We start from the raw sequence: 27,202 nt of genomic DNA, 5'->3' as shown, positions 1-27,202 counted from the left end.
TTACTTGATTTTTTTCAAGTTACAGGTATAAAATTACTTTCTATATAAACCTGAAATAAATCTAAGTTGAAAGTTCAGTGCTTTGGAATTGTTTGCAAGCTTTGTCTTGGTATTCCAAAGTTGGAAGACTGACATATTGCAGAGAAACAATATAGATTTACATGGAAGTTTGGGGAGTCCTTTTCCTCAAATTTTGAAATATGAGGTGAGATTTCCTGGATTTGAAGTGATTTTAAATGAATGCTGTAAGGAGGGTGAAGCAAGCACAGAGGGACTCCCCAGGAAACGGAGGATAAGGATTATCTGCTACCTTTCTGGGATTCAGAAGTACAGGAGAAATGATGATCTGAATAGAAGTGTACATTTTTGTATCTGAAAAACCCTACACTATGTCAGCCTAAATGCTACTTGGCAATAAAATGTATGATTTTAGCTCATTGTCCCTTCATTGTTGTTTGCCCACCATTCCGTTGTAATGGTGACCGTAAAGAAGAGTGGTATGGGGCGGGGGCGGGGGGTGGGGGGGGGCAGGAGGGAGTGAGGACTCATGGCACTTAAAAGTCCCCATGGGCAGTGGATTTGAGAAATACAGGATGATGGATGTTGGGGTGGGGGGTGAAAACTTTGCCAACACAGCTCAGTAGATGGCAGGGCGACTCAAAAAGCAAACAGTCCCAAAATCAGAAGTTTGAAATTATTTGAAGTGCTTCCTCCTGAAACTTTTGTAACAGTAAGTAGCGTATCTCCAGTGGCAAAAGCCACAGAAATGAAAAATAGCAGCAAAAAATTGCAGCAGCCTGACCTGATATTTCAGAAGGAGTGTAAGATGGCTCAAAGACGTTCAAGAAGTGATCTGAGATTGAAGAGTTCTTTAAGGGCAGCTGAAAACCTTTTGTCTTACTACTTCAACTGCTAGTAAGTTTGGACTTTCTTTTCAGGATATTTTGGAGGATGAAGATGGCATGTTGCAGGTATATAAGCACTGCAAAACAGATCTTAGTTGGAAACCTCTGCCTGAAAAAAATACTTGCACTTTAGTTGAGGACTGTCATTGACTAGAAGATGACCAAACATGTCATTGTTATCAGTGGGCGCATATGGCAGCAGAAGAGACAAATCAGTTTTGCTTTCTGTTCACTGATCTTGTTCATGTTTGGAAATAGTCATTCCAGTCGTGATACGGTCACAACAGTCCCCTAGTAGGTTAAAAAAAAAAATAGTGCTTAGATAGCTACTACTGTTCAAATAGTGTTGGTTTTTGAGTATTTTAGATTTCGTAGATGCTGAATTCCCAGCAGAAGCCTTGCTACTCAACAAATGCTGCTTTCGTCCTTTACTAAGATGCTGAATTCCTAAGATGGTTGGTGTGCAAATTTTTGTCTATACACTTGTCATTTAACCATGAACCCGAATGCCAGAGACATTAGAAAGGGTATCTCTAGAAAGGCAGTATTTTGGATGCTCCTCAGCTCTCAACAGGTTTGTTAGTCTTTGTCATCCCAGGATTTTTGGTGGAAGTAGTGCAGCTTCTGGGGCAGAGGGAAGGAGACCAGGTTGCTGCTATCCTGGGACCCAGGTCCCAGAAGGATCCTGGGAATCCTTTGGTGATAACGGGACCCTGTTGCAGGTAGCAACACGTGGATCCTTTTTGATTCCAACCAAAGGATGGGTGAGTGTGCCGTTACGTTCAGTGGGTGAAGTCTGCTGCTGAATGTGCTTTGTTTCATTCTGGAGTAGGGCGGTGGTGCCTTTCTACAGCCTGGGCTTACGTCTTGCTCTGCCACCCCATGAGCTACTGTTTGCAGCACCGTCTGTGTTTTTTTTTTTTTTTTTTTAATTCAGGGTGTCCAATTTTACACTTCTGTGGAAAATGCAGGTATCTTTCACAATAGAAGATGTTTTTTGCCACTGAAATAATCTTCAGAGCACCCACCAAGGCGTAGCACCTTTCTCACGTTCCAGGCGCTCCTCTGTAAATTGGTTTTGGCTCCGTCATTGTATGACCTACTGCTGCCTGCTCTGGAGCTCCTTCCAGTGAGAGGAAGGAGGGGCAAAATGTGGCTGTTGTGTGGAGATGTGCTTTGCTCGCCCCTCACAACTTTACTTTCTGTGACATCGTGCCCGGGAACTGCCACCTAGTAAATGATTCAGCTTTCTACTGGATCTAATGCGTGCTTACTCCAGTTGCTACATCCACATTTATTCCATTAATGTGCAGGAAACTTATTCTGGTTGGAGGACTAGAGGGCTTAGTTTGTAAGGAGCTGTAATAAACTAAACTAAAAATCATGATCACTGTAAACAAAATCTCATCTTAATAGAACACTTTTTACATAGTAGGTAGGAACCAAAGGGCTGTCTCTCTTAAAATTCGGTATATAGGGTAAGCTTATCTGTTTTACTAGGAAGCATTTTTTATAAATCTAAGTTCTAGGAAATAAAAGCTGCGGTGAAAACGGACTCGTGGGCTGTGTTGGATAGCTGCCTACCAAACAATACAGTCAGGAAGGTACATTCTGTCCATTCAAGGCACCTAGAGAGCTTATCTGTTTTTTTAACAAGCAATTTAAGGGATTTCAGCATTTACTGCTTACCCAGTAAGTTAGATACCTCTTTGTAGGTATTAACAACTGCTGTTACAGGAAGCGTTAATTAAAATCTTCAGTTGGTGCGGTACCTCCTGGGGTAAGTACTCATTTACGTTGGTGTTCAAATTCGGTATGTTGGCATCAAATAAATAGGTGTCAAAGTTTCTAATTAAGTGTGTGTCTGTGTGACTGCTTAGGAAGGACAGTTCAGCAGCATCAGTCAAAGGTTTATGCAATTCTAACTATATTCTATTGAAGCAGGCAGTGATTAAACAGGTATCAGATTGATGCCACTGAAATATCAATGAAATAACTCATTAATGAATTATTATTTAAGGTGTATTTCTTGTAACTTTATTAGGCATTTAAGGAGTGCTACATGTTACCTGTTAGCTGGCGTCTTAAGTACTTACTAAGTATGTAAGTAATGTATTTACTAAGAAGTAGCTGATAAAGCCCCATATGAAATCAGTGAAATATTTATCCCACGCTTCTCCCATTTTTTCCACTCCTGACTGAGAAATTATTTTAGTCTTCAGCCTAAATTTACACAAAGCCATGCACCTGGAATGGAATAACCCCATGCAACTCTACAGCCTGCAGCCCACAGTCTAGACAGCAGCTTTGCGTAAAAGCCCCGGGGGGAGCAGGGGGTGCTGGTGGGCAGCAAGCTGAACGTGAGTGAGCAGTGCGGCCTGCGGGAAGGCAGCCAGCCGCGTACTGTGCTGTGTATTAGTAAGCACAAAGAGAGCGGGTCGAGGGAAGTGATCGCTCCCCTCTGTTCAGCATGTGTGAGATGAATTTTGTAGTACTGGGTCCCGCTGTGGGCTCCCTGGTACGAGACGGACCTGACTGGAGTGAGTCAAACAGAGGAGCACCAGGTAGGTCAGGAGGCAGGAGTACGTGACATTTGGGGAGAGGTTGAAGGCACTGGATTTGTTCGGCCTCGGAGAGAAGACTTAAGAAGAGATCTTGCTGCTGTCCCTAGCTGCCTAGTGGGAGGGTATGGAGAAGATCAAGCCGGAGTGCACTGTAGAAAGATGAGAAGAAATAGAAGTTGAAACATGAGGAATTATGACTTGATATGTGCAAAATAACTTTTACCATAAGGGTGGTAAAATACAGGATGAGTTTGCTCAGAAGGGTTACTGAATCTTCTTCCCTGAAGACATTAAAAACTAAACTAGATGAGGTCCTGAGCAACCTTCTCTAACTGGACATGCCTGGAGCAGGTAATCGGACTAGATCACCTCCCTCAGGTCCCTTCCAACCAATATGATCCTACATTCGTGGTCAACTTAAGCTATGTTCTTGACTCAGTTTTGTCCTTGAGCTTTAACAGTTATTTTTCTACATACCAATGTTAGCTGTCAAAAGTGTTTACAGAGACCAGCTAATCAAATTCTCTCCATGTCTTTGCTGGGCAAAGAGGTCTTGGCTGTCTTGACCTCCCTGAGTTTCCTTTTGAACAGGCTGTTGATTCTCATTAACATCTTGGTCCATTTTGTTCATCTTTCTGAATGTTGCATACATTCTGCAGAAGTTACTAGCAATTCTATTAATATGTAAACACCTGTGCTATATTTTGTCTTTTTCAAAAAGACCATGATTTGTTAATTGAGAAAAGCAGCAATTCTGCAGTCACATTGAAGTGTTCAATGCTTATGGCTTCTGATGGTTGTTTTGTTTGAAATCTGATAGTTGTTAATCTTTTGTTGTTGTTGTTTATTCTGATACAGCTTTTGTACTTTTCTAATGTCTACCATTCAGTAGTTTTTACACATTTATGGGTAGAATATCTTCGGATAGAACAGAATGGATTGAATGACAGGAAATAAAATGTTCATGGTTTTCTAGGACCCCACAAGCTGTATACACAAATTTGTAACTCATCTATGATAAGATTTTAATCCTTTAGTTACTACAGTGTTTGCAGATTCAAAGATGGTTATAGTTAAATCCAAATATTAATTTTGGGGATAATGTTAAGAGCAGCAGATTTTTAACAGATTTATTTTAAGTGAATCAAAAAAACATTTATTTCAGTGATTCATAACAGGTTTCTTTTGCATCAAAGAGTGTCTAAAATTAAAATAATTTAGAAAGGCATTGGCTTTTTCTTGCCACCCTTGAAGAGAGAGCTTTTGTTATTCTGAAATTAACATAGAGTTCTTTAAGTATTAGCTGATATTTAATTCCTTAATGATGAAAATACTTTTAATGGCCAAACAGCTTCTATCAACAAAAACTTACCAAAGCAGAGTCAGTTGATTCCATGGAATGGACATCTCACCAGCTATATCAAGAAGTTACAGAAAAGGTTTGCTTCAGAAGCAAAAGGATTTGCAAAAAAATACCTGAAAGAATCAGCTGAGTAGTGGCAGATGTGTTACTCTTCAAGTAAATATAAACTAAAACCAGTTACCCTGTAAAACACTGTCCAGGTCTACAAATTGAAAATATTAATGTGAAAGAAATTAGTATCAATAAAAACTACTTTAGAATTATGCATATGTACAGCTAAAACTTCCCCCTTTTCCCACCAAGGTCACAGCTGAAGAGTGCAGTTTGGGATTTGCTCCGCAGCCTGCTGGCTCCCATCAGTTACCGATTCCTTTTTGGTTGTTCAGTTCAAATTCGGTCCTGCAGCCAGGTCAGTAATGATCTTTCCTCTCTCAAGGTTGTCTCGAGACAACCCCCAAGTTCTTACTGGATGGAAGGTTTGGCCATTCTAGCTGCAGAGTGGGAGCGTGGGCCCATATGAACCTGTGACGGGAGGAGTTTTAGGAAAAGTAGATCGGGCAGGAGAGAGAAAAAGGCATGGACTCGGGTAATGACTGAGGATTTTCATTCCAGAGTTCCTGGAAGATTGTGTTGTAGCTGGCAGTCTTTTGTCATAAGGGTGCCAAACAGATGGAGAATGCTGGAAGGGTACGGGGAGGATTTCTTGCTTGAGGGCATGAAAGTAGCAAGGAAGGCAGCATCCATCTGCTGCTGTAGATGAGCAACACTGGAAACTGGGCTGTTAGGCTCTGTGAGATACTGTTCTTTGGCTCGGCATCTTCAGTGATACGTTCCTGTGGTTGTAGAATGTGGCTTACAAAATATTAACATTTTGACTACTACTGGTAAGCCCCATGTGATTTTAATCTATTGAGAGTCAAGTTCTAAAGCCAGGCATGGTGGTTACTCAACAGCCTGGGAAGCCTTCAAAGCAGATGAGCCCAATGTTAGAATGAACAAATTCAAAAGACTGCTCGTGTCACACATTGTCATCATGATTTTCAGTTTGTAGCACAGCATAGTAGTATTGTGGCTGGACTTCTGACATTTACATTTCCCTGCTAGCGGAAAAGAAGGCAGCTGTATTGTTTGAATACACAGGGAGCCCCAGGACAAATTCCTCACTCTTAGTACTGGAATGAGAGAAGAGACAGTGGCACTCAACTACCAATCCCATGAAATGCTTTAGTTTTGCGGCCAAGGGTGGAGAGTATGTGCTACTACAGTGGTGTAGGGCTTCTCGGGGCTCAAAAAGCCAGATTGTCACAGAAGGGGAAGACGGTGTTGTACAGAAGTCCTTAGGAGAAGCTGGTGGGCAGTCAGAGCCTGAAGAGCGTCTTGTAAAAGACCACATGAGCCAGGGCTGTGAACTGAATTTCAAGGTAAGTTTCACTCGGAGAACGTGGGTTGTGGGGAAGCCTCCCTTACCCACTGCTGTGGGGGAGCTCACAGCAACCTGTAAGACTAATAATACTTGGGTTGGAAGCTTGTGTTTCTTTATCCTTAGGCTGATGTTGCAAATGAAAAGCAGAAGACTAAGAATGAAATACAGACAGTACTGTTATACCATGATTACTGTGGAAGCAGCAAGACCCAGGCTTTGGGATGCAGCCTACAGGTATGTGGTCTTAGAAACACAGCTATGGCTGAAAGACCAATGGTAGCAAAAAAAAAACCCCCAAACCAGTGGGAGTTTTGCGGAGCTGAAGACCATGGATATTACTGGGTACAGAGGAGTAGCAGGCAAGGTGGAGGGCATAGAATTGCTGGTGTTGCAGGTAATTCTTGGCTCGGCAGAATAGAAAACACTGTTATAACAAAGACTGCTCGTTAGTAGAGCTAAACAATTTCTACATTAATACGTGCATCTTGCTAGAGAGCGTTTATGGCAACCACAAGTCCTGCAAGTGCAAACTGCTTTTCTAAGTCTGCTGGGCAGTGGACATGTGTCCTGCTGGGGCAGAAGAGGATCCCCTGGAAGGGACATTCTTGATACTGCCCTGCGCTCACCCGATGCAACAAGGGGCTGTGCCCATTGCCAACAAGTTCACAATGAGGATGTCTACCAGGAGGGGCCACTGGCAGCACACCCGAGTTTGGGGAGGGCATTTGAAAGCGCAGTGTTACCTCTACACCCAAATGTAGCAGAGGAGGTAGAGCGAGAGGCATCCAGGGAAGATGTGCAGCAATGGTAATGGCACATCTAGGGGCTTGGAGCTAGGCAATATGTAGAAGAATACAGATCTGTGAATTTGGGCCAGGTATCACTACAAGAACTGTATGAAATGTTTGTTTTAACCACTCATGCCAACTGTTTGAACCTGGTGATGATGCTCCGCTCCATCTTGAAGCTGTCAGCATGCACAACCCCCTCTATTCTCTCACTGTGAATTTAAGCAATATGAAAGCAGAGAGAATTTTAGACTGCATCAGCACTTGCCTACAGAGTAGATGAGAGCTGTGGTTTTGATCAGACTTTCCTCTTGGCTATCATTACTATAAAAGCAGTTGGGACCATAGGACACAGAACCCTACAGTCTGTCTGCCATTCTAAAATCACAGACAAAAAGTGGTACTATTTAATTGATCTAAATAATGGTAACAATAACCTCTTTTGCTGGGAGTCTCACAGGACTTGGAGCGGTGAGGGATCTGACAGATGTACAATTGTTAGTTGGTGCAAAAGAGCTGCCTCAGACTGGGGTTGTCTGTGCGCAGGAAGGTCATACTGAGTGAGATCACCTTGCCTGAAGACCTGCTGCATGTTATATACCCATCATCTTCCTGTCTGAGGGGGAAAAAAACTGGGGGGTATTTTTAAGCCAAACGATCACCACAGATATCCCAAGACCTCCTTCCTCCTTTCACATGATCAGACTTATCACAGTGTTAAGGATGTCAGAAAGTTTTTTAGGGTAGGGACTCTGGTGCTGTGTTTGTCACAAGTGCTGTAATCACGTCCTTAACTGTACCTGTTGCCAGCCCTGCTTGTCACACGACTCTGGAGTTAGCACGGATGCAGGAGTAAGGTGGCATAGCTGCAGACTGATGTGCAGGTCTGGGAATGTTTGCACAAGCTCAAGGCCCTGGCTATTAAAACCCAAATTGTTTATTTGGCTACGGGTTTTTTGTGAGAAATGTAAAGCCTACGTGGAAAGCATCACAGATGTAAAGGCTGGAAGAGTGGAACGTGCTATGGATAGATCTGTAATCTAAACAAGCACCTGTGCTTCATGACCGTGTTCAAAAATCTAGAGGCAGGGAAGGGCTATGTTTCTGATGACATAAAGTGTATGCAGAAAACAGATACATGTCCCAAACGACATTTTTCCCTCCCAGCTGCTAGTCTGCTAAGAAGCTTGTGGACTTCTTGGCACCAAATTGCCCACAGTTATGGTCCCCACCTACGCATTCTCCCAAAGTTGGCATTTTTGTTTCATTTTTTCCATTTTAGTGTGCAATATTGCCTCTATCTTGCAGCACAGTGCAAAGCCCCAGTGTTGTCCAAGGACGTGCCATGGTCATCGTGGCAGCTTGGGTCAGGGCGCACGGGTCTCTTGGTCAGATGTGCAGGATTAGCCTCCCTGTGTGGGACAGGGCTTGCTTGGAGATTTCTTGGTGGCCTTCCACAACTGGGGCATAGTCCTCATGCATGTTTTAACTTGCTCATGTTCCCCTATGCTTTTAAGGTTAGGGGGACCACCCTATTAGATTGCTATTACTACTGCAATATTACATCAACTGAACAGTGTAAAATCTGTGGGCAGTCTAATACAGTGGTCTTGCAGTAGTGTCACATGGCAATCAGTAAGGAAGAACAGGAAAGGGGTACACAGCTCGGTGGTTGAGGAAGGAAGAGGATGGCAGTGTACTGACTTGCTCCAGCAGCTAGAATGAGGGCAGACGCTTCGATAAAGCCCAGCCAGAGGAGACAATACAAACCAAACCAACATGGATGGAGATATGATTTTTCAGTTACAGCCAAGGTGAAGGTGGCATGTTCCAACAGAATTAATATGGTATCACCCGGTAAAGGAGGGGGGGTTTGGCTGTGGGAAAGTTAAATAGAAACAGCAAAGATGGTACAAGGCTGGCCTGGCAAACTACATACAAAGAGAGAGGGGTATGTCTGTGTTGAGTTGTTACGGAACAGTGGCACAGAGTGGACTCACACAGACACAGATGGGAATAGAGAATATGCTAGGAGAAAGAAGAAGTGGCAGGTCACACAGGTGGATGTGGGCAGTGAACCCCTCTGGTTGCAGCCATACTTGATGGACTGCCTCTACTGTCTGGGCTTGATCAAAATCAGCCCTGTGAAGAAGTCCTATAAAGAAACAAATTCCAGAGCTTGAGCAGTGACTAAGGGTCAAACGACACTGAGGAGAGCTGAAAAAGAGCTTTTAGCCTTGCAAAAAAAGTTGTGGAATCTACATGTTTCAGGAATACCAGAGGAAGGGCGTAGGTGTAACCCTGCACTGAACTCCAGAGGGACCATGTGATCGTCACAGCTGCAACTCTTCTCCCTCTCTTCCCTGCCCTCCCTCAGATCCAGGCTGTGTCTATTCCCTGGCTTTTCCAGGTTTCCCGTTCTCTCAACGAGACAGAAAGTCATCAGTTTCTGTCCATCCAAGCCCAAACACATTGCACGCAATTACGACAATTGGTTCCTCCCAGTCTCTTCCTATGTAATCTTTCTCGTGGGCGGTTTCTTCCACCTATGTTCCATTTTTCTCTTGTCCAAGTGTGAGACAGGTCTTCTTCACGAAGTCTGTGTTTAATGAGGGATCTTGCAGCAGTTTCTGAGCTAATTGTGCAATTTCTGACTCCTTTCTCTGATATGACTTGCTGCTGCCTATTTCCTTGGCTTTGACAGGATGAACAACTCTCGCTGAGGAGGTATTCGGTCTCCTTGTTCTAATCCTATAGGAATTATAATGAGAATCATATATCAGCGTGTATATATATACACATATATGTCTATATACACACTTTATACAGTGTACACACACTTTATAATCTATGTACGTATACCAGGTAATAAATGCTACAGTAACAGTCATTTTATATATTTAAGCCCTTAATATTAAAAGGAGAAATGTATTCTTAGAAGCAGCAGAATCTCTAGAGTGGGAGTGACTGAAGATATTTATTGTCTCCAGATAAATGTTTTGTGTGTAGCAGTGTGATGAGCTGAAATAGTGGGAAGTGCTCTTTACAACAACACTGTACATCTCTACAGAATTCTAAGATTTTAACGCTGAAGTTTTAACTTTAACTGAAATTTTGATACTGTTTGCCAGAGATGCAATTCCCCCCACCACTTTCCTACATAAAGGTATAACCAGCTAAAAGAAAGTATATTCTGCAAGTATGACTTGTTCTATTTAGGATGCTGTCTTAAGCAATTGCCAGCCAAAGTATTCTTTTGCCAGTAGAGGCTGTATCTCCCCCAGGAAGACCTGTCTAAGATAGCTCTCTGGACATATGTATTAGATTAGAAAAAATAAAATCTGAAGTCACTTTTGCTATGCTCCCCCAGCATTCCTCCAGATTACATAAAACTAATCTGGTTCCAGACATTTTAAAATAATGGGTAAAGAAACTATTCCCCCGAAATCCAAAAAAATGATCACTAGGTAAATGGAAGCATAAATCAAGATGACAGCTGCTTGTTAGGTGCAAAAATGGCTGCACACTTCAAAGACAAGGAAAAGTAGTAGGAATAAGGATGGTTGTACAGATTTTTAAATGCATGAAGTTTAAGCTTACAGGAGAAGTTACTGGATTTTGCCCAGACTGATGTACTTCAGAAACCTTTAATTTCCCCCAGGATTGAGCCAATAGCTCGTTATCTGGTTCTGGCATCAAATCAGTGATTTTTTACTAGGTTAATTGCTCTTTAGTACCTTGTATTATCTACCTGCAAAACTAGTCTCATACTGTAATCTAGTCACTGTATGCTCTTGTTAATAGAAAATAGGCTGTCTTACTCTGAGCCGTTTTCTTCATTTCCCAGAACAAACACTTCTGTGAATCTTTTCTGCACTTATGTAAATATGCAGGCATCAATTCCTGCATTTTGAATTTCGATTCCAGTACTGCTTTGTCTTCTGTCATACACCGTTACTGCCACATCCAAAACTTATTTTTAAGCCCCACCACAACTTCATGTAACAATTCCTCTAAATTACTGCATGCTCTTGAGAAATTTCACTCGTTACTCATTGTACCCATGGGAATGCCTTTACTTTTTAATGACTGACTTTTTTTTAAAATCCTGGCAAACAAATGTTTGCTTTACTGTGCGACAGGAAGCAGATCACATTTTCTGATGAGAACAAGTGTTGATAACACAGGGATGTTTTTGTTACTGCTGAGCAGTGCTTACCCAGAGCCAAGGGCTTTTGTGCTTCTCCCCCCACCCCACCAGCGAGGAGGCTGGGGGGGGTGGTGGGGTGGGCACAAGGAGTCTTGAGGGGACACAGCCGGGACAGCTGACCCGATGGACCCAAGGGATGTTCCAGACCATAGGACGTCGTGCTCAATATATAAAGCTAGGGAAAGAAGAAGGAAGGGGGGACGTTCAGAGTGATGGTGTTTGTCTTCCCGAGTCACCTCCAGGCGTGATGGAGCCCTGCTGTCCTGAGATGGCTGAACACACCTGCCTCCCTGTGGGCAGTGGTAAAGGAATTCCAAGAGAAACCCCTTTGCCTTGGTGACAGAATGACAGTTTTCATTGGTTTTCTCAAAATATAAGGACAGTAGAGTTACATAAGAGACAGCAGCTTGATCATAACACCTGCCTTTACTGGAAAGAAAAATGTTGGACTGGATGAAGAAAGATACTCAGGAATGGGAGAGACAAAGCAAGGCAGTCCGGGTGGTGATTGAATGGTCCCGGTCTTAACAGATACAAAAAATATGGGTGTCCACTAATAGCTTACAGTTATTTAATACAATAAGGATAATTTCATTAGGTGCCATAGATTCAAAAACATCCAGTTGATACAAGTATTCTGAAGCATGTTCTCTCCTAACTCTGGCCAAAGGTGCCATAGGTGTTAAACTTTGTGAGGCATTAGCAGACCCTTTCATTTCAAATGAAAGATGAAGTACATAAGTATTGAATACTTAATTTTCTGTACTGACCACTGGTTGGGTTTCCTTTTGCTGCTAGCAGACTATTTTCTTGTTACTACTTAAGTCCTCTCCTAGCATTGTCCATTTTGCACGCTGGCCTTAATTGCATCCCATTTCTAGGAGCAAGTTGGTGGGCAGCCTATATGACTTTCTTGTAATTTTGTTCATTAAATTACAGCCAATTTCAGTTATATCAACTTTGGCTGATTTATTTCCAGTTCCATATTCCTTACAACTCTTAAGTGATATTTTAAACAAAAAGCGTAAAATTTATTCTTTCTTTTCTTACCCTTTCTCTATAGTCCTACTCCTTCTATTAACATTCATTGATTTATTCTGTTGAAACATTTAATAAGGCACCCCAATTGTGTCATTGCTGAAATCAATTATAATGTACCTTGGCAGCTCAGATGTATCAATATGGCAGTATCATCCATCTTTTCTATCAGTGTCAGTTCTGAAAAGCTCTTCTGAGAATCCACATTTGCTATGACTTTCAGACTAAAACCAATAAGCTACAGAAAACTATATATTTCTCCTTTCAAGGCCAATTATTTCTAAGATATTGCCACCAAGTAAAGATGTAAAATAATTTCATTTATTAGTTTCATTGTAGCACACTCTTAGGAATAGTGGAGAAGGTGGAGAGCCAGCCTAACCCCTGTGTAGAGGAAGATTACCAGCCAGAATAATAGTTGCCTTCTACTTTGCTACATTAAAAAAAAAGAAAAAATAAGATAAAAACATGAGCACTGTAGTTCCCAGTTGAAAACTAATGACCCGGAACTCTGCTGGCTATGTGGGCTGAGGGACCAGACTCTCCATATCCATGGCTTACTCAGTCTGACTTCAGAAAACCACTGCCACGTGAGCTGCCCAGCTAGGGAAAACAATGCCTTTCTGTTTATGCTGTAAAAGTTCGAAAGTTAAAAAAGGTGAAAAACTTGAAAGTTCAAAATTAAGCATCATTTCCTTGGCTGAGGCCATCTTCTTGGCTGCAAACCAGGTGATATTTCATGAAGAGTTACAAGGCTTTGCTCAGCCCCCAGCCCTTTCATACAGTTTCCTGAACTTGCATTTAGAAAACAGTCCAAGGTGTGATATCCTAAATGATGGTGCAACTCAAATCAGGACTTGCCTTTGCATTACAGCATAGGCATTTATTCCTGTAAGGCAAAATTGGCTGATGTTGAAAGCTTATCTCTAAAGAAAAGCTGTGAGAACAGGTTGTTGTGGAGATGTAGACAGCTTTTCTCAAAGCAACTAGCATCTCTTGGCTTGCAGCACACAGTCTCTAGATAAGTGTGATCAAAGTCCATATAGCAGGCACAACATAGCCTGTTTTCCTGGAATCCACCTTGGCTGTGTTTGTTACTGAATTACAGTTAAGTTTGAAAAACTCTTTTAAAACCCGTCTCTTGTTTCCATCCTCTTTGGTCACCAAAAAATGCCATTTCAGCACCAGATGCCTCCCTGCTTCAAACTTGAGTGGAAAATTCTATTATTTGCTTCTTGGTTGGAAAGGTTCTGTTTAATCATGTTTTACTTCCTCAGGCTATTCTGATAGCCACTGTCCAACTGTACTCCGCTGGATGATAGTATAGAACAATATGGGGACAGTGAGTCATGATAAACAAAAAGAAATGATCCTCAGAGACTCCGTGTTCTTAACTATTGTGAAAATTATGATTTTTAAAAACTAGTACATCTAATACAGATATGAGTTTCTACATTTATTTGAACACAATTATACAAAGGGAATAAAATTATGTTAATTAGTAATTCAGCATGACAAGACGTATTATAATTTTAGCCAATAATCAATTTTGACGCTGTAATTGTAGCCATTGCAATAGGTTATAGAAGGGCCTCATTTCAATCGGCAGTTTTCCATCAGTTTGCAAGCTCATTAAGTTGGCTAGCTTTCCTGATACATAGAAGATATTTGCTCTCTTTACTGAGAAATAATTGGGCAGTTTATTACTACAGTTCATAGAACTTTTTTCCATCTTTGTTTTACAACCCTTCAAAGATAGCACCTGAGGAGAAACGCTAGGAAACTCTGCCTCTAGTTAGAACACAAAAGGTGAACCTAGCAGAATCTCCTTATAAGCAAAGAGATATATTTACAGTTATGTTTGTGTGTGTTTTTAACTTGACTTTATCACAGGTGGTAGCAGAGAAGCATAGGAAAATTAAAAGGAAGAAAGGTAAACTATAACTAACATCTGGGGGGGTTTAATTTCAGCATTTTGGAAGCAATTTATATGGTTTTTTTAATCCTCTAGTCATTATCACCTACAGAAGATGTAAAATGGATAGATTTGTCGCTCCTAACTATGCCTGAGAAGTCTTTATAGAGGTGAAATATTCTTAGTTGATAGCGACAGACAAATTACAAGATAAAGTAATGTTCAACCCAGATAAATCCCTGATATTATTTTTTTTAAAAAAAGTAAATTGCATAATTTATGGAGGGAGAAAGAAAATTGCCACCAGCTGATTCTAACAAATGCTCCAGTCTTTTACAGAGCCACTTATAAGCAATAATGAACTACATTAAGGCCATGTTCCTTGGCATTTAATACAATATATGGGAGGAATTCAGTGGCCTGGGTCTAAGATGGCAACAGAGAAGACATACTTCTCTGCTAACACTCAAGTGCCTTGCTTCATTCAATCAGTACCTGATACTCAATTTGCAAAATTTCCTTAATGCTGGTATTTGACCACCTTCACATGTGAAGAATCAGCCTGTTTGCATATATTCACTGCAATTCAGACAAAGCAGAGGAACACCTGATTTTGCCCATGTCTTCTGGGCAGGAGGATGAGGAACCTCATCCAGCAGGAATATTGAAGAATATGGCATATAACAGTCAAAAGTTAGTTAATAAAAAACAGAAGAAGTGCCTACTTCTAGCATAATAACCTGTTATTTAGAGTACTCCTCCAGGTGGATTCTAAACATTTCTTGCCTGAGGGAATTCAACTGTGCTATTCCCGTATCCCAAAATAATATCCTTAATGAGTATGCAAGAAGCTACTCCCTACCCTTTCTACTGAAACCATAGTACCATCAAGCTGAGAACTCGCTCTTCCAAGGGAGTGCGTATCAGGGAACCAGACAGCGCTGTTACTCGGAGATTCTTGCTGAGCAGAAGGGGGATTCCCAGCGTCGAGTTAAGCATAGTTTCCCTTCAGAAGAAAAGCAATGCAATTGGATTATGCAGGGGTTTTTTCTGCCAAATACTCTATGTCAGCAGAATAATCAAGCAGTTAAAGTAAAGTAGTATTAAAGCAAAGGAAATATTAACTTCTATTGTATTATCTTAATGTTTTTACCTGCCATTCATGTGACAAGGTATTGTTTTCTAAAGAACTCCTTACATTTTTCTAATGTGCTCCTCACTGATTGGGTGTTATGAAACTTGTTTCACAATTCATTTAAACCTTGGCAATAATTAACCTGCAATGCTAATGTTGCAAGTCAGTATCACTGTGTCTGCTAGCAGATGCCACTGAGAGGGTGGAGAGGCTATTCGTTTTGGCAGAGGATGAGTTCATGAGGCACAGTTGCTTTAAATACTTCCATGATGAGTGAAGTTTTCCCTCCCCCAGTGCAGTGGTTTAGCAATGACAAAGAGAAACAGGTACATGTGGAAAGGTATGCTAGTGTACTAAGCAAACATGTTGGTGTTCCTACCTTCATCCTGCAGGGAGATTTGCACTGCAGGTTTTTTTAGTTAGTAAGAGGAGTTTATTTCATGACTTCTGTAACAAACAAAACTAGCTCCAGCTGGCACATACTGTGCAGTCAGAAAAATCTACTATGCATATTATAAGGGTGCATCTCCACAGTTTTGGCATCTTTTCCACACCACAATCTCTTAGCTCAAGGTATACGTGAAACACTACATCAAGCAGACAAGGAACAAAATCCTCCTAGTGCTATAATGAATTGAACTGCTGTCTTTTGAAAGAACAAGCTCTATGTGGATGGATTAATATTTAATGCCTAGGCCAAAGAAAAGCAACTTTCCATTAGGAATTTTGGCATTGTCTTGAAAACACTCTATCTATCTGGCAAACACATCAAAGTGGCATGCCAAACAAGCTAAAAGATGCAAAACCGTAGCTTTGTGCCTTTCATTTCTGAAATTAAACAAACAAAACCAACAAGCTATACCTTTGCACATTAATGGTTGTAGGAGCTTAACTATCCAAGGAGGCATCAATGTCCCAGCCCACTGAGCCATGCAAGCTGAGCATAAGTCAGCAACTGTTAAGAACGTCACAGTTGTAAGCAAAGAGATTAAAAATTTCAAGATGCACTGCATGATTTATCTTCTCTTAAGAAGACAAGCTACCTAGAGAATAGAAGTACAGACAATGGTATGAAGAGTACAATGAGACAGGCTGAGGAGACACCGTGTTTGCTCTGTAACATATTGTTAAAGAAAGCACTGAGAGGAAAAGGACAGGAAAGTTAATTCTGCAAGTAATTGAACAATGCAACAAGGATGCACAGAAACTCGAGCTCGTAGAGCTCTAAGACGGCAGGGCTGTTCTGTGCACCAGAACCCAGGCTTGGCCTTTCTCATAGGAGGAGATGGCTCTCATTCTGTTTTATCACCAGAAAAGATGGGACCTATTGCAATTAATATTCCTTTAGTGTTTCCTATGTGGCATGGCAAACCGCAGGAGCTAGGTCTCATGATGTCCCCACACCACACAATACTGATAAGGAGAAGCAAATGTAGAAGGGAGAGAGCAGATGTAGAGGCTGAAGGCAACAGATAATATACCAAGCTTTCTAGTTCCCTTCCATTTTTCTATTTTGTTAAATAGCAAATTCTGTTGTGCCTAGTTGACGTGAGCTAGCGGTTGCATTTGTACAGAATCAGAAAGAAGCAGTTTGCGAAAGACGTCTGGAGGTCATTTGGTGCATCCTCTTAAGGGCAAACTTCAAGGGTAGATCAAGTTACTCAGGGCCTCATCCAGACAAGCATCAAGGAACAGTCAGGACTGGCTGCTCCCTTTGGGAGAGAAGCCAAGTACAGTAACAAGGCTAGCAGGGCAGGAGGAGCTTCACCAGCCAGGGACTGGTTCCACAGTACCAATATGAAGCAAGCAGGCCAGGCTCTGAACCAACAAAGCCCGTGGTGAAGCACAGCTGTGATGGAACTGGAGGCAAGTACACCTATGGCATAGATCTGATGGAGACAGAAGGTCCAGGCCTGAACTTACATGGAGCCCCTTGGCCCAGGGGCAGAGGGTGTGCAGGTGGAAGTGTCTCAGGTGAGGCTGGTCAGTGCAATTAAGGCCTATTCCTGCACTCAGGGTCCTGACAGCAAGGTCCTTTAGATATCACTTAAGGATGGAGAAGGATGGAAGCGATAGCCGCCTTTGCTAGGTTTCTTCAAAAATGAGGATACTAAGCTAGAATAAGATCACTCTCCAAAGAGAGGAATTTCAGCTCTGCTGGTTGAGCAAATTAGTCTAAAGTCTCAAAAGAAATTTGCCTAGTGTGGCCTTTACAACAATCCTGCTGGACAGTTCAGCAACTTTATATGGCATTGCTGGAGTAAAACACATCATGTAGTTTCTTTGCATCTATTCCTTCCATAAATTCTAATCATTGACTATTGGTACTGGTCCTTCAGATAATCAGATCCCATTATCTTTTGAGGACTTTCTCATCTAATGGCTTCTTCTTGCCTGCCTGCTACGTCTTGCACTTTGGAAACTGTCTCTGTCGACCAGTCTCAGTTACTGTCTAGAAAGGCAAAATCCCTATTCCAGACTCCAATGTCAGAGAGGTCCATGTGAAAGAGACTGCATTGGCTAAGCCAGGTAAACACACACCTTTTTGCTTTGCTGCTTATCCATCTGATCTTTTCAACAAAATAGACAATATGCAGGTTTTCACACAGTAAACTGAAGCCATAAATTCAAGAAACGCTGCCGTCTGTCATAGCACCTTAGGAGTCTACACAGCCTCACGGACTAAAAAGCACCATAAACTATCACCATGTAAATTAACAACAGGATAGAGTGGCCAACTGAGTCTGAGGATTTCTACAAAGCTCAGCTATGGAAAGCTTTATCAAACTAATAAAACTCTTGAGTTTTTCTCTTACCATAGAAGTCACAGGAGTTTACCGAAAGATAAAATTATGATGTCATGCAAAGCCTGCCCATGAGCCAACAGCATTGCTCTGCTAACAACGCAACTAGAATCAAGATATGTATGTGCATTTAATGCAAAGAGACTCATTAAAGGATTACAAAGCAAATCTCAGTCTTGTTAGAAACCTGTGTTGTGATACCAGCATGTGCTCTGGCATATCATTACTCAGTAAGCATGCTGGCATTGTAACCATATGTGACACCCCTAATTTCCCCAGCCTTGGGTCAGCTAAGATTCATATACTTTCTGAATGGAGGAATAGTTGTTGAATCCAGTCGTGTTCTGAGCCTTTTATAAGTAAAAATACTTGCCACTGGTTTTGCAAATATGGTTCAATAATTATACATGCCCACCAGTTTTTTGTGATGGTATCCTAACATGCTTCATACTGTGGTGGATACAGCTTCCTAAGTCATTCCAGGAAAGGATCCTCCAGAATGCTCTCTATCAATGGTTTTGTTATTTAGAAAGAACGAGGAATCAACTGTGCTGCCAGATGCCATATTTCAGTAGCATTCCACCTTCATACCAGTATATGCTCTTCTATCAGCATGCTCCGATCCTGGAACACTGTAGCCAACTTCTTTCATAACGGAGAGGTCATAAAGGATTTCTGGAGCTGCTGCTAGGTATTCCATATCCACAAAACAGTGTGACTACGCCATTGTGGTCTTGTTCAGCCTGCCCAAAGAGTGCCAGTTCACTACTTGCATTGACTATGTTGGCAATGACTCATCGGCTTTTTATAGGCTTCCATTTCTATCTGCTTTGAATACAAGACAGACGGACAATCTGATACTTTGCTTCAGGTATGTCTTAATGATCACCATAGATATGAAAAACTACTGCAGCGCCTCTGCAGAAATGCCCTAGGCATGAGCGCTTGGGCAATGGAAACTCTCTGGCGCTCAAGAAGTTGGAGTCCATTGCGATGTGCTAACCTGAACTGTGTTCTAGATGATGGTGATAACAGGCTGTAAGGAATCAGGTGATGGCAGGTTGTGATTCCCTTCTCCTCTTGTCGAGGACAAGTAGTAAACAAACTAAGTCTTAGAACAGAACAGTACCACTTGGCATGGTCTGTGGGACTCTGGGAAACGCTTGTTTGTACTCAGGAAATAGAAAGCACAGTGTAGCTGGCTTGCATTTTGGTCGCAGTATGAGACAGAAATATTTGAAGAGTCAGGAAGGTCTGGCAAAGGTCAGACCAGGAAGGTGTCACACTCAACTTGGGTTACGCTGCATCCTTTTTGGAATTATCGCTTCCCAAGATAAATGTTCACTTTCTGCAGTCCTGATCCTCAGATGTATTTATGGCTGCATTATAATGTCTTTATCTGTTCGATTCAGATTACAAACATTTCCTCCCATTACTTATTATTGCAATCATTGTCACCCACAGACTTTACCAGAAAATCTAAATGGCTGATGAAAAAAGCATTAGAGCAAATCCTCATCTTCCTTGCTCCCTGTCTTATGTTTTGTTATCTTTCTGCCTCTGCTAACACCTTGAGTTCTGTCAGGAAGCAGTTTTGAAATATATGGAAGGTATATGGAGTTAATTCCATAGAAATTTCCAACCAAATTTCAGCTGGTACCAAATCAAATGCCTTGGCTATTTTCATGTGGGCTGTAACACTAGAACAACTTAACTGTTCAGACATGTTATCTTGGCCCCCCAGATTTATACATCACGATCATCTTTCCTCAAAACAAAATTACCATTGAGCCAGTTAGCTCAGCTTTCCTGAGTCACTCTTTTTCCTATTTTTACTGATGACTCAATATTGGTAAGGACAATGATTCACTCTTTTGGAATTTTCCCAGCTTTTCAAGATTTCTAAAAATTTAATATTCCTGAGTCCAAGAATTCACTGGCTAGCTTATTTTCAGTTTCACGTACATAAACTGCAGTAGTCCTGATGACTTGAAAACGTGTAATTTTAGTAAGATTTTTATTGTCAGTCACATAGACTATGATCTGGATGTATTAAGCATTTTTCTTTCCTTCTTTGCTATTTCTGATTTTACTTTTTTTCCTGTGACAGTAACTGTATTTTTTTTTTTATTTCTAATATCTCAATAACATCAAAGACAATATAAGTTCTTAAGGTATTGGTGTCTTAGTGACATCATTAATTTCCTTAGGCAGCTGTCTTGTTTTACATCATAACATATTTCATCGTCAGCATTAATTTAATCCTTTTTCTATTCTCGGTATGTAAACTAGCTTCATTATACTTTCACATCTCTTCATGTGTTCTGGTGGGGTTTTTTTTAGGGGCAAGGGGGTGTTCAGCACTCAGTAGAATATTCACCCCCCAAATCCACTTTTGTTAACAAAAGGAATGCCTTCTAGCGGTCGATCTGGATATATCTGGTTGAATTGGTGATGGACCTGCTGCATTCCTATTTTGGCAAACAGAAAGACGGTGATGGTCCAGAGCTCTGTGTTTTCAGTGAACTTCACAAACTGAAAGCTTTTTCTTTTTTTTTTTTTGAAAAACACTCGTGTAATGTTATGATTCCAGCATTGTGCTTTTTAGACACAGATCTATATAATGTCTTAATCTTACTCTACTTTTGCTCTTTTTTTGTTTTGTAGTCTGTTGTTAAACCTGGCGAGTATCACAACACTACTTATCTTATGCTATTTGAAGGGAAATGACAATAAATCAACATAAGAATTAAGTTACTTTTTCCCAGTCCCAGGTCCTCATTGTGCAAAAACTTTCAAGAGGCTCACAAATCACAGCTCTCAGATTACAGGGTGTCCCTGTAATTGGGGACAACACACAGCCCCGTATGAATTTACCATCCTTGCTCCACAGAACTGCACCTATTTGCCATCAGATGGCTCTCTGTGGCTACGACAGAGGAAAAAGGAGTTGGCAGAGGAAGTGCTGCCTCTGTTCATTGCAAGGTTGTTTGGTCCAATCTCTGGCTCTTAGCTATTTTAGACAAAAAAATTTGCACCAGGTTGAAGTAAAACTGAAGGCTACAGTCCTAATTTCTCCCCACTCAACCTTTTGCGCATGTAGTATGATACTGTATGATACAGTTTTCATCTTTATCATACACGAGTTTCTTTCAATAGACTTCTCCAGGCACCAGATGGATGATACTTAAAGAATGATAAGCTATTTAAAATTTTCTTCTCATGCTCATATGTGATCCCATGCCTTACACATTGCATGCTGTTCAGTCCTTGTTTTGAAGAGGCAACTGTTATTTTTTGCGTGTTTTAAAACTACATTTACTCTTCTAATTTATCATTTTATCTAGTTCCTTAGGGGCACTACTTTTGATAATAGTCTGTACCATGACAAAATGAGCTTTAACATTAAAAGTGCCCCAAAATACCCTTGCCTCTGCAGGTAACATCATTACCATATTGGAAATCTGCTATTGCTAGCCAAGACACCACTCTAGTTGCTTTCTTAAGCTTGGAAAAAGGCAGGGGAAAGATGATGAGACACATCCCCAACACAGAAACTGCTTTTTCATGCAGCCACCATTCTCGTTACTGTAGTTACACCCTGGTTTGAATGGGGGTGGCAGTGGAAGCCCATACCAGATATCAAAATGCCACCACGCTTCTCTCCCTCCCCCTTGCTGCCCTACCACCTCCACATCTGCCACTCCGCTGCCACCTTTGATGGCCAGAATCACTTCCTCCACCCCCTTCTTTGAAGGCCTCTACACTGTGAGACAGACTGCAGTGTTAGATAGACATCTTCCATCCCACCGAGGTATGGGACCCCACAAACCCACCAGAGTCCCCTTCCAAAAGGCATCAATACAGACTGACGTGGACAGAGTCTTTCTGCCCTATTCCAGCACTTTGCTGGGAAGGTACAATAGCAGGAGACAAGAAAAAGGCTCGTGGCTTTCAAGCCTGTTTTCTTTACTTTTGGAGTGGAGATGCTGCAGCCTCCTCTGGGAAGGAAGTTTAAGGTAAGCACTAGCGCTCCATCATCAATATTCCATCTGATACACTGCCCATCCACTGACTCATGGAATCAGCTTACATGCTGACTCCAGCCTGAATCACCGGGCCTTCGGCTGTCCCCTGCGACCCCAGGGCCTCTGCGCAGGAGAGCAGCATTTCTGGGAACCGTCCTCATCTCCCAGTAGTCCCAAAGCACACAGTGGATCTTCTCCTCCGCTCGTCCAAAAGGTGACCTGCAAAACTCCTGTTTGGCCCTTTCTGGATGCTGCCATCCCTTTAGAGACCTGGGGGCTTAGGACCCTACCCTGTCCACCTCTGGTTTCCTTCAGAAGCCAGTTTCTGTCAGCCGCGACCTGAGCAGCAGCGGCCTGGTGGTCCTGCTGCTGCAAGGCAGGGCCCGAGAACGAGAGGAAGCGGGTTTATTTGGTTTTGGGTTGTTTGGGTGGTTTTTTTGTGCCTAACAGCCATAGTTGAAACCCAGCAGAAGAACCCGGGGCAGCTCGCTCTCTCTCTCACACACACACACGCTCGGACACTCGCACACGGGAGCTGCTTCCCCCGCTGCACCACCTCGACTTCAACGGCGGACGCTTCTCCCCGCCAACGCCCCGCCGCTCCTCATCTCCCCCGACCCCGGGCGGGAAGGCAAAAAAACCTCCCACCAACCTTGCCTCCGTTCCGAGCCGGGGAGTTACGCGTGTGTAGACCAGAGCCAGCCATGTCGTGCCACCCCCTTCCTCCTCCTCCTTCCTTCCTTTCTTTCTTTCTTTCTCCTTTTCTTTCTTCCTCCTCGCCCCCCCGGGCCCCTTCCTCTCAGGGCCGCGGCCGCCTTCCAGTCAGGCGGCTGAGGGGGCGGGAACCGGCACCGAGCCGCCGCCGCCGCCCCCCTCGCTGTGTGAGGAAATGGCTCTCACGTGAGGGAGGCGGCAGCGCCCGGCTTTACCCTGCCCGCTGCCCGGGGAGGAGGAGGCGCCAGCGGGTCCCGGGGCTCGTTCGGCGCCATGCCGACCAGCTTCACGGTGGTACCGGTGGAAGCGCAGGGCGAGGAGCGGCAGCCGGCGGAGCGCGATGGGCAGCGGCAGGAGGAGGAGGAGGAGGGAGAGGAGGAAGACGATGAGAGGGACCGGGGCTCCGGTGAGAGCTGAGGCGGCGGGAGGTTGGGGAGGGGGGGGAAGCGCCGGCGCTTTGTGCGCGGAGGAGCGGGGGCCGCCGTGTGGGGCCGCCCCCCCCCCCCCCCCGGTGGTCTGCGGCGGGGCCGCCTCGCCTGTGGGCAGCGGGCGGTGCCGGGGGCTACCTGGCCAGGTGGAGCGGCGCGCCTCGGGGAGAGGGCGAAAGTCCGGCGCCTGGGGTGGCCGAGAGCCGGTTTCTCTCTCGTTCCCGAAGCCGTCGCCGCCGGCCGGGAGGAGGAAGCGCCGCCGGCGGAGGCTGCGGCTGGGGGAGCGGAGCGGGGCGGGGGCGGGTGCGGCGCCGTGTGTCCGGCTGCCGCTTGTGAGGAGGAGGAGGAGGAGGAGCGGGAGTCGCCGGTGCCGCCGGCAGCCCCGCGGGCGGGCGTGAGAGTCACAGAACCGTAGCTCCGGTTGGGAAAGCCCTTTGGGGTCACCGAGCCCGACCGTTAGGCTGGGTGTCGAAGCCGAGTCCTGCGGGAGCTCCCGAGGGAGAGCGGTGGGAGAGAGCGGAGGGAAGGTCCGCGGAGAGGAGCGGAGCCTGGCTCGCTCCGGCCGTGCGCTTGAGCCTTGGGTCCAGTGGGTGTTTGCTACCGGAGGGCGAGGTGTCGGAGCCTTGCCCCCCCCCCCCGCTAGGCCTCGTCCCCGGACCCCCCCACCCCCGGGGGGGGAGCAGGATGAAGCCCGAGGTGGAGCTCGGGCAGCCGGGGCTCGGGTCTGCCTGGTCCGGGCAGCCCCCTCCGCGGCGGGGTGGGCGTCTGTGGGCACGGGGTGGCGGGGAAAGGAGCGGCTTTGTCGGCGGGACGGTGAGGCAGCGCTGGGGAAGCGGTAACTCCTTCGTAATTCCTTAGTAACTCCTTCGTAACTCCTTCTGCCTTCGGCTCAGAACCCCTCAAGGCTTCCTTCCTCTTTGCGAAGCGCGTCGCAGCGGCACGCTGCTAGCGCTACCCGAGCTAGTTGGGTCTTGCACGTTGTTTTGGAGGCCGTGCTACAGTCGGTACTCGTTCTTAATGTTGTTTTGGGGTGGGTGAGTTTGTTTTTCTTTTTTTTTTTTAGATGTAGATGGTCATAGGTGAAAAGATGGGGTTTTGTAGAAGGCGATTCCTCGTAATGGCGGCTTCTCCTTTTTGTGGTTTCGGTCACGGGTAAATGAGGGTAATGCCGTGGGATGTGAATGTGAAGAGATGACAACAGATATTTGACAAGCTTAATGTAGCTACATTAATTTCTCTTTGCATAAAGGTTCTTTAGGAAGCTGATCCAGTAAAACGCCAAGCTGACAAAGCTGGGTGGTTTCCTCCCAGAGCTTTCTCCCCTCAAGCCCCTACCTACCCGTGAAAAATACGTACAACACATAGTTTCGTGTTCTTTGGTACAGTCAAGCGATGAGCAAGTGCTCTAATAACTGCCAACTTTTTTTTTTTTTTTTCAAACTAAATGGAATAGAAAAACCAAAATAGTATAAGCTGTGGCAACAGTTGTTGTTTTCCTGTACTGGTGGATGACAGCAGTACAGCATTAATCTGTCTGGGCAGTCTTCCTTATGGTAGAAGAGCTAGTCAGAAAGGCAGGGAGTGTGGTGTTTGGTCAGATGGCATCTCAAAATACTGAACATATATATACAGGCGTAGTTAGACAAGAATTGTTAGACCACGTGTATATATGAAGCATCTGGAAGGCTTGGAACACTTGGAAATCTTGGGCGGGTGAGGGGAAGAGTGGAACTGGCACTCTCGTAGTGGCTTATTTCTAACCTTTAGGGTTGTGATGAAGAAAAAAAATAATTCTTCACGCAATTAAGTAGAATTTGTGTGGACTAGCAGTTACATTTGCAAAATATGTTTACTGTATATCTAATCTTATCTACTGTTCTGGATCTGTGTCACTTGAGTGGATGAATTTATGTATGACTTTTCCTGTTAATGTGCCTGTAAAATAAGGAGTAGAGAGAAAAACACTAAAAAGGGAAGGCATTGACTTGTAAACAAGATATAGTCAGAGAGCTCCGATTTCATTAAGAGATTAAACGCTATACTTGGGTACAGAGGTTTGGGAAATGAACGACATACTTAATGTTGCCTCAGGTATTATATGGATGTTTGTGGTATGTAAAACTGTAATGCTTAAAATTAAGTTAATGCTGTGTAATCAAATAATTCTCTTTGACTCATTCTTCTGAAAACTTTAAAGAATTCTGAAATACTAGTACAGCTAAAAACCGTTCTAGATAAGCCCATCTAAAAGCCTGCTGCTCAGAGAAGCTTGCCTTTCTCCCTGCTCTAGCCTTGAGAAAAAGACTAGGGAGTGAAACATTTCCTTCCCAGCCCTCCTCCACATCCCTGGGTTCCCTTCCTTTTTCCTGCGCTTGACCTTGGTGCTCATCAGAGGCTTCACTGGGCTGGTTCAACGTGCTAAACTGGCAGAAAACACAACTCCTCCAGAGGGAAAAACATGCTTCCCCTGTTTTGGAGTTGAGGTGAGTGCATGCTGCAAAAAGTCTGAGAATGGCTAGAGTTGTATCAAGGCGGGAGGGGGGTAAAGCTGAGGGTGGAGATACAAGTAAAAAAAGAGGGAGAAGGGGAACTTCCCCTTTGGCTCACCCTTAGCCTGTATAGCTCAGCATATAATTTTGTTCCAATTTTTAAGGAATCTACAATTTTGTCAATTTTGATTGAATTGTCCAGCTTAAAAACCAAGTAGTTGTTCTGAAACTTCCTTGACTGCACTAGTACCTCGTTTAAAAAAAACAACAACCCAAACAAACAACAAAACAAACCACCACACCCCAAACAAAAAAAAGCAACTGACAAACTGAAAGAGCACGAAGCATCCCCCACCGCCACCCTCAAACCCACAACATTGTTTTTTGGAGGAAAGGAGACTGTATGCTGTTAAGCTATTGGATTGCCAGTGAAGTAGTTCTGGTATGTCAGTAGCAAGGCGCTTGTCCAAGGGGATAAATGCAAAGAATAGTTGATATTATTCTCATCTGACACTCATCTATGTGATAATGGAGTAAGCTGGGTTGTTCTTACTCTGTGCTCTTCACTCCTTCATAATCATCTGAAATTCTGTAGCCTTGTATTTTCTGGTGATGTGACACCCTCACATGTGTGAAGGAAGGAAAGACCTGGGTGGGTGGCTGTTTGGCTGGATTATAGCACTGGCCAAAGTAGAACTTGGGAAGAGTAGGGAGGCAGAGTGGAAATGAATGCTTGGATTGAACAATATAGTTGAGGGTTGGAGCCTGCTGACTCAAATATGCACAAAGTGGCAGAAAGCATGTGTGCCTGTGTCTTTTTTTAATGTGTTTATAATACAGTACAAAGGAAGGGTAGTCAGGAAATAGTAACTGGTTGCAGAAGAGAAGGAAACGGGAGTCTGTTGTAGGCAGTAATGGATGAAGTTTTATGAGTAATTCTGGCTTTGATTTGTATTGGCTTTTTTGTTTTCTTCACATGTGTTAGTAGTGACTGTCTATTAGGTAGACCTGTCAAAACTTTGTGAAGTTGATCAAATCTCTATTTCATTACAGCTCTCCATGTCAGGTGTTTCAAAGCATAACTAGTATTTTTAGCATCCCATAGTATTATTTACCTAGCCACAGCAGTGTCTTATTTAGAAACCAATATGAGGACTAACTCCTACAAAATCTTTTTAAATTGACGACCCTCAAATACAAGGAATATCAATGGCAAACCTGGTCATCTACCAAGAAGTCATCACGTAACTAATGAAGCACAAATACTGTGAATTTCTGTAAAATGTTAATTCCTGGAAAACCAGGAAACAGTTGAGGCAAGTATCTATATATGCAGTGAAGGGAAGACAGGCTAGTCTGAGATGTCTGGTGTATTGTCAGTCAGCTTCTGCTCAAACA

At 43.4% G+C, this 27,202-nt stretch overlaps 1 protein-coding gene and 1 long non-coding RNA gene across 6 annotated transcripts in view; one reads left to right on the top strand and one right to left on the bottom strand.

Moving 5' to 3' along the window:
- Positions 1 to 258: 258 nt before the first annotated feature.
- Positions 259 to 22,894, bottom strand: LOC126048567 (uncharacterized). Its single transcript, XR_007508911.1, has 3 exons — positions 22,826 to 22,894; positions 4,842 to 9,794; positions 259 to 3,618 (listed from the first exon to the last, which is right to left on the bottom strand). It is a non-coding gene; the product is annotated as an uncharacterized LOC126048567 (long non-coding RNA).
- Positions 22,895 to 23,146: 252 nt separating this feature from the next.
- Positions 23,147 to 27,202, top strand: part of SLC12A7 (solute carrier family 12 member 7) — a 69,557-nt gene continuing 65,501 nt past the window's right edge. For all 5 annotated transcript variants that reach the window (XR_007508903.1, XM_049823728.1, XM_049823727.1 and 2 more), the window contains exon 1: positions 23,147 to 23,293. Coding sequence is in view for 4 of the 5 variants with exons in the window: in XM_049823728.1 (XP_049679685.1) it covers positions 23,161 to 23,293 (133 nt within the window). In the remaining variant the exon portion in view is untranslated. The remainder of the gene's footprint in view (positions 23,294 to 27,202) is intronic.

Source organism: Accipiter gentilis, chromosome 20 (assembly GCF_929443795.1).
Source record: "Accipiter gentilis chromosome 20, bAccGen1.1, whole genome shotgun sequence".
NCBI classification, from domain to species: Eukaryota; Metazoa; Chordata; class Aves; order Accipitriformes; family Accipitridae; genus Astur; species Astur gentilis.
The sequence above is the reverse complement of the archived record's forward strand: the minus strand, read 5'-3'. Positions and strand labels throughout refer to the sequence as shown.